Here is a 7,871-nt window from a genome sequence, read left to right on the forward strand (position 1 = left end):
AAATAAACCCAGCTTGCCACCTTCAGGCAAGTGAAAGATTTACAGAGACTATGACTGGAGATAGAACATTGATTTTGTAGATTTCTCAATAATCCTTAATCATATCTTGATTACTCCATTATTAGTGCCTTTGTGAGATTTCCTCTATCCAGGATCTTTCCCTGGCATTTACTGGAATATTCCCAATTTTCAAATCTCAGTTCAAATGCCACTAACTCTGAGAAGCCTTCCCTGATCACTCTAGCTAGTTTTTCCTCTTCTAAATATTTTATCTCCTTGAATACATGTAATGTCATTGAAGGTAGGGATCATGTCTTACACATATTTTTATCTCTGTATGACTATTAAAAAGGATACATGTGGTCGCCTGGGTGGCTCAGTCATTAGGCATCTGTCTTTGGCTTGGGTCATGATCCCAAGGTACTGGGATTGAGCCCCGCATCGGGCTCCCTACTCGGTAGGAAGCTGCTTCTCTCTCTCCCACTCCCCCTTCTTGTGTTCCTGCTCTCGCTATCTCTCTGTTAAATAAATAAATAAAATCTTTAAAAAAAAAAAAGAATACATATAAGAGTTGTGTATTCTTATATTTGCTGAATGAATACATGAATGAATGAATAGGAAGTTAGAGTAATCATTGAGCCTTCTTTTGAAAGAGGCATTATTTTACTAATAGAATAATGGAATTCTACACTTTTATTCAAGATTATATGCATACCTGTAAAGCATCAATTTTTATTGGCAATGGTTAGAAGTGTCTCAATCCTGGGCGCCTGGGTGGCTCAGTTGGTTAAGCGACTGCCTTCGGCTCAGGTCATGATCCTGGAGTCCCTGGATCGAGTCCCACATCGGGCTCCCTGCTCAGCAGGGAGTCTGCTTCTCCCTCTGACCCTCCCCCCTCTCATGTGCTTTCTCTCATTCTCTCTCTCAAATAAATAAATAAAATCTTAAAAAAAAAAAGAAGTGTCTCAATCCTTATCAATTTCTCAATTAAATTATATCACTGATGAATGATTCAATGACTGCTCGGTGAGGGGCTCTGTGATACTAACTCAGATCTTAATATCTGCTCATCAGAAACATGAGATTAAAAAGAGAAGAAAGTATGATGATTTCTCTTTTTATTTTTTTATATGAGATTGACTTAGACCTCTGATTCCCTTTTTTTTTAAAGATTTTTAAAAATTTTATTTACTTGAGAGAGAGAAAGAGCAAGCATGAGTAGGGGGGTGGGGAGGGGTAGTGGGACAAGCAGTCTCCGCACTGAGCAGGGAGCCTGATGTGGGGCTTGATCCCAGGACCTGGAGATCATGACCCGAGCTGAAGGCAGACGCTTAACCGACTGAGCCACCCAGGTGCACCCCCCCTTAAAATATTTTATTTATGAGAGAGAGAGAGAGAGAGACTGTGCACGAGCAGGGGGAGGGGCAGAGGGAGAAGCCGACTCCTGGCTGAGCAGGGGAGAAGTGTGATAATTTCTTTTACCCTCAGTTACATTGATTCATGCCGCAAAGGAAACAACGCGTCTACAAGCGTACAAGTCTTCCCATCTAACAGAGCTTGCTGAGATTTACAGCCACACTGACATGCCATCTGATGTGTACTCCAAGTAAAGCTGGTTAATGACCTGGAGCAGGTGCAGGACTCGAAGCTTTCAAAGCTTTACTTCTTTCATCAGTAATCCTGATTTTCTAAATGATGAAGCCCATCAACCCCACTCCTACCCAAATATCCTGGTAAACCTGGGTATAGTAGGGACTCATGGGGACCCAAACATTTTTGACAAGGTTTTGGAGCATCTCAGCACAGGACCCATGGCTATGACCCACACGGCCAACAACTTGGAAAGGTCACCTTGATTTATTTATTTACTTTAAAGATCATTTATTTATTTGAGAGAGAGAGAGTGCGTGCACACATATGTGGGGGGAGGGGTAGAGGGAGAGGGACAAGCAGACTGCTGAGCAGGGATCCTGAAGCAGAGCTAGATCCCAGATCCCAGGACCCCAAGATCATGACCTGAGCTGAAGGCAGACGCTTAACCGCTTAACCAACTGAGCCACCCAGGTGCCCCCTCACCTTGATTTATTTTTAAAGGAGGAGGGTTCCACATTTGAGGATGGTTCATCTTCCTGAATTTCTTCCATTAGAACTTCCAAACCTTTTTCTTTTGACCACTTTGAGGGCTCTATTCCTTCTCTTGTTCCTCCTTTCTCATGACATTCTTCCTTCTCTCTTCCCTCTCCCTAGTTCCAGTCCCAATAGTCTTGAGAGAACATAGTTCTTCATGCACAGGAGGCTCTGGTCTTGGCCCTTAGGTCGGCAGTGTCCTTGGATCTTTGTTTCTGCTCTGGTGGGGGCTGGAGAGGAAGAAAGGCCTTTGGTTTACCAGTAAGTTAGAAATAGGGAAGGAAAATACAGAGGAACAATCAGATTTATATTTTGGGATACAAATCTGCCACAAACGCAGATTTATAATACTGCCTTAACTAAAAGTTTGTTCTGTCTCTTCCAACCCTGCATCCTTTCTCAAAATGTGAACTCACTTTTTCTCCCTCATCAGTACCTCTGTGTTTCAACTCTCCCAAACACACCTTCTAATTGTACCTCAATGATTTCATTGACCACGTCTCTTTAAAATTACCATTTATACACTGTAGCAGTGGCATCTTGTTCTGGCTATTCTTTTCTTTCCCTTTCATTTAGCTTAGTTGATTCTAACCAAACATCTCCAAATGCATCATGCATATTTTCAATTTGTTCCCTAATTCTCTTCTCACCCACTTACAGTCTGGCTTCTCTCTGCTTCTCTTTACCAAGACAACTATTGTTTTGGTCAAATTCATGAATTGGAAAAAAATGCATGTACTTTGACACCACTGCTCACTCTCTTTCTGCGACTTCCTGTTGTGATTAGCTTTCTACATAGCACCACTTGTCTGGTGTTTGTAACTTTCTGGATTTTATTGTATTAATAACTTTGATAATTTTTCTTATGCTCCATTAATTTCTTTTAAGTTGTAACATTGATTCTATAGTCTCCTTTCTTTCCTGAAGATGATTTAAAAATTTTATTCCATTTTGTAAATCTCTAATATTGAGCCTCCTTCATTTTGGATGCTCAGAAACAAATTGCTTGGATTTAAGAACATTTTGAAAGCCTATCTATGAAATAGCAGAGTGCAATTTATATTTCTCACACTTTTTAAGATTTTATTTATCTATTTGACAGAGAGAGACACAGCGAGAGAGGGAACACAAGCAGGGGGAGTGTGGGAGGGAGAAGCAGCCTTCCCGAGGATGTGGGGCTCTATCCCAGGACCCTGGGACCATGACCTGAGCCAAAGGCAGACGCCTAATGACTGAGCCACCCAGGCGCCCCAGCAGTTGGTACATTTTTAATGAGCACAGAAAAATCTTGGAGTCCAATGACATCTTTTGAAGCCTGATCAGACAGGAGCATACTGGCCTTTAGTTAATGGTGAAGGGACAACTTTGAGTTGTATTCTTTGGTACTAAGTGTTGGTTAATTCTAATAGTAGGGATGGTTGAAAAGCCCAAGAAACAATCTTCTAGCATTGATTTTGTTACAATTGACACTATTTACAAAGTTGGAAGATTCTACAACAATAAGATCTGCCCTCCAAAGTACCTTTTCTGAAAAAGTCACCCCACCTGATTGTTGCATATTTGTTTAACTTTTCTGTTATTGTGGTTTCCAAGAAATCCATATCCATCAAGTGAGTTTAATTCTTCTGAAGATCAATAATTCACTCACCATCCAGAAAATTCAACAAGTATTTAAGGCCCATTCTGAATCACTTTGCTGGGCTGAGTGTACCGTGGTTTTCTAAAAGTTCCCGCTCTAGTTGGGGGAAAGGGGAATAAAATAAATTGAAATGCAGGGCCCTATGGAGGAAATGAACAGCGTGTGGGACGGAAGCTTTGGACACTACAGAACTAGAAGTTCAGCTCTGCAACTCAGTAGTTCTGAATTGAACCGGTCATTTCAGAATGAGCAAGGTGAGAATGTGTTGTGGAACGATGCACTCTAGGAAGGTTCCAGCTCCTGGCAAAGGGTCACATCACGTTAGGTGTGTGAAGGCAGAACAGGGTTACAGTGACCACAGTAGCTTAGAAGAGGGGTGTCATCTAGCTCTTCTGAGCACAAGAGAAGTAGGAAGGGATCCTTCCGGACCTTGGGGATGGCATCAGCGCCCTAGGCGCAGCGTACACCAGCAAAGGCAGGAAACCCTCGGGACTGGGCCCTCGGCTGGTAGTCCAGCCGGGTCGCGCCAGCGGGGAGAGCTTTCCGGCAGCCGCGCGCCACGTCAGCTAACAGCTCCTCCTCCCCTCGTTCCAAGTCGCACGCGCGGAAGTAAACACCTCGACGTCATCAGGGCGCGTCTTTGTCTTTCTCCTCGCATCTCTCCAGATCGGTGGACGTGCTCACCTCCGCTCCGGGCCAGGTCTATGTCCCGGTTTCCCGCCGTCGCGGGCAGGGCGCCAAGGCGGCAGGAGGAGGGTGAGCGGTCAATAGACCTTCAGGAAGACCGGCCTTCGGCTCTTTCCATCGCTGATAAAGGTGCGGTCCGCGGGACGCTGCGGAGGCTCCAGCGGGAGTTTCGGCATGGGGGTTTTGGGGTGATAAAAGTCCGCTTTTGGCGGGCAGAGAAAAGTGGAGAGGAGACCGCAGCGTTCTCCTTGCCCTCCAAGCCGGAGGCGAACTTTGCGTCCAATGAGCACTTTGGTGTAGAGGGGAGCGGTCCCAGATCCAAGTTGGATGAAAACCTTGCTTGGGGGACAAAAAAGTGAACCCCAACACCTAGGCGCGTTCTCCTCTTAAAGAGGCTCATAAAGCCTTTGTTCTCTACCCATCCATTCCCCCCCGCCCCCCCAACTCGTCGGGCCGCCAGCCTGCCTTTGGGTATGGCATGAAGGGAGCCAGTTTCCAGGAGCCAGTTTCCATGGTTACCCACCACTTGGCCTTCTGGGATATCAGTCACTCTGAACAGGGACCTAACTTGAACCATGAATCAGAAGCAAACACAGGTGGCTTTTTTTTTTTTTTTTTTTTTAAATTCAGCTGAGAGTTTCCCGCTGTGTTCTAGCTTTTGGTCTATTGTTTAATAAAATTGGGTTTTGCGCTTCTATATAGGTATGCTTGCATATACATTGCCTTGTGCTAGGCTTACATTGTCAAGTACTCTGAGTCATGCATTAGCAAATGCTCATGTTGTTAGATTTTACTAAAAAGTTGTTCTGGGCTTGTAAACCCTCACATACAAATTGGATATAGATGATTTACCTGAGAAGTCATGGATTGATCCTTTCCAGCCCTAAAATTATATTGTCTTTCTCTATTCAGTTCTGGGAAATTGAGTCAAAGATATCTTTACAGTCCTTTTAATTGCACAATTGTTTTTCTGTTATTACAGAAGAGAAAGGATGCACATCACAGGAGGGAGGAACTACTCCAACTTTTCCTATTCAAAAACAAAGAAAAAAGCTTATTCAAGCTGTGAGGGACAATTCATTCCTTATTGTTACTGGAAATACAGGAAGTGGTAAAACAACTCAACTACCAAAATATCTGTATGAAGCAGGTAATTTTATTCTGGGATAATATTGGGAGTATTTAAAAATATATCCTCTTAAAAGCTAATAGGACTTCTGCATTGCACAAATACCCACCATTTGTTCTACAGTCCCAATTCTTCTCTTGGCACATCCTCCCTACATCTTCCCTGCTTTTTTATGGTCTTATTTCATATTCAGGAATTCATATGATTTTTCCATTTTTAATTACTGTAATAATCTCAGTTATAGGTAGATACTGATTCTCTGTTATAGAATGAGGTTGATTTGCAGTATACTCTTAACTGGTATTGAAATAATTTACAGGAATATAGTGATATCTGTTGCTTACGTTAGTATTTCTTGGTTCTTTTTCCAGAGTATTATCAGGTAAGTATTTATTCCCTGACTCCATAACCCAAGCCAGCTAACAAATTACCCTTAAAGTGTCTTTTCCTTCGATATGGTAAAACTTACTATCATAAGGTTGGTATAGAGCAAAATTATACTGGATGTTATTCATATAAAAAATAAACATTTCTTAGCTGATATTAACTTATTCTAATCCATCAAATCTAATGTGCCATTTATTAAGACATTTACCACTGTTTTACATACTATTAATAAAGAAAAAAATACCATTAACTGTAAGACACATCTTTCTTTCAGAGATACTAAAATGGTAAAAAATGAATCTATGAAAGGTGGTATATTTAAACTTTTGTGGCAAAAGTAAATCTTTAGGAAGTCTGAAATTTTATGGGTTCCTAGGACTTAAGCATTTTTGGCTTACTCTTTTTTTTTTTTTTTAAAGATTTTATTTATTTATTTGAGAGAGAGAGAATGAGAGACAGCATGAGAGGGAGGAGGGTCAGAGGGCGAAACAGACTCCCTGCCGAGCAGGGAGCCCGATGCGGGACTCGATCCCAGGACTCCAGGATCATGACCTGAGCCGAAGGCAGTCGCTTAACCAACTGAGCCACCCAAGCGCCCCTTGGCTTACTCTTTAAAGTAAATCTTGACTGAAATTGGGGGGGGGAACCTAATAAAATATGTATTTTAATGGAAAATATGTATTCTTATTTTTTATTACTACTTAAATTTCCGTGGTGCATTTGTAAAACAGTATGTTGTTAATTTGCAGTTTTCTTTTGGAAACACTTGGAACAGTTTGTGTTGATTGGTTTGAAACAATTTAGCCCTAATTGGAAACAATTGTTAACAATTTTTTTTTTTTTTTTTTACCTCTGGTTTTGATAGGGTTTTCACAACATGGTATGATTGGTGTGACTCAGCCACGAAAAGTAGCTGCTATATCCGTTGCTCAGAGGGTTGCTGAAGAAATGAAATGCACTTTGGGATCCAGAGTAGGGTACCAAGTTCGTTTCGATGATTGCAGCTCTAAGGTACAAAAGTTTTATTGTGGTTTAAGTCCTATAGACTTATAGAAGGATTGGAGAAAGTTATGAAAGATTTTAACTTCAAATTTGCGTTTATATTTTAAAGAAACAAAGCCCAAGATTAGAATTAATTTTTGTTGTCCTTTGTTAAATGATTTAGCCCTGAAGTGCCTATTAGTTTTACTATTTTCTCCCTTCTCAATTAGTTTATAAGTGACAGTTATGTTTATTTTTTTAAGGATTCTCTTATTTTATGGTTTTTTAGCTGTAAGAATCCTGGACCTGTACCTTACACTTGTAATCTTTGAAACAATTTTTTATTGTACTAAAATATATATAACGCAAAATTTACTATTACCATTTTTAGGTGTTACATGTCATTGGTATGAAATACATTTACAGTGTTGTGTATCCATCAACACTATTTTCAGAATGTTTTCATCATCTCAAACAGAAACTATATCTACTAAACATTAACTCTCCTATTCCCTCCTCCATCCAGTCTGTGGTAACTTCTATTCTACTTTCTGTCTTTACAAATTTGCCTTTTCTAAGTACCTCATATAAGTTGAATCATACAATATTTGGTCCTTTGTGTCTGGATTGTTTCATTTAGCATAATGTTTTCAAGATTCATCCATAGGGTGTATTTGTATTCCTGAAGTCAACTTAGCAAAGTCAGTAAGCATATCTTCTGTATTCACGGCACCAAGTTTAAAATTGTTTTCTTTTTAGTAGTTAATGGTTATAATTTACATTCCTTCAGGATTTTTTAATCCTGTACCAAATACAAAACAATCCCTAATTAAATATGGTCCCTAATAGGAATGGCCATCAATTATGACACACAGTGACTCCCCAAAATACTATCTTTGCATTCCTAGTGGTTACTGCTGG

General features: G+C 40.7%; 1 protein-coding gene and 1 pseudogene across 1 annotated transcript in view; one reads left to right on the forward strand and one right to left on the reverse strand.

Moving 5' to 3' along the window:
• Nucleotides 1-1,348: 1,348 nt before the first annotated feature.
• LOC145717238 (ATP synthase F(0) complex subunit j, mitochondrial pseudogene) lies at nt 1,349-2,193 on the reverse strand (annotated as a pseudogene).
• Nucleotides 2,194-4,397: 2,204 nt separating this feature from the next.
• The window catches only part of DHX40 (DEAH-box helicase 40), a 49,404-nt gene continuing 45,930 nt past the window's right edge, over nt 4,398-7,871 (forward strand). Inside the window, exons 1-3 of the mRNA XM_081806034.1 lie at nt 4,398-4,582; nt 5,436-5,603; nt 6,835-6,980. Of these exons, the coding sequence (XP_081662160.1) occupies nt 4,471-4,582; nt 5,436-5,603; nt 6,835-6,980 (426 nt within the window). The 5' untranslated portion in view covers nt 4,398-4,470. The remainder of the gene's footprint in view (nt 4,583-5,435; nt 5,604-6,834; nt 6,981-7,871) is intronic.

The sequence above is a fragment of the Leptonychotes weddellii genome, chromosome 15 (genome assembly GCF_054177405.1).
Source record: "Leptonychotes weddellii isolate Sample4059 chromosome 15, ASM5417740v2, whole genome shotgun sequence".
Classification (NCBI taxonomy): Eukaryota; Metazoa; Chordata; class Mammalia; order Carnivora; family Phocidae; genus Leptonychotes; species Leptonychotes weddellii.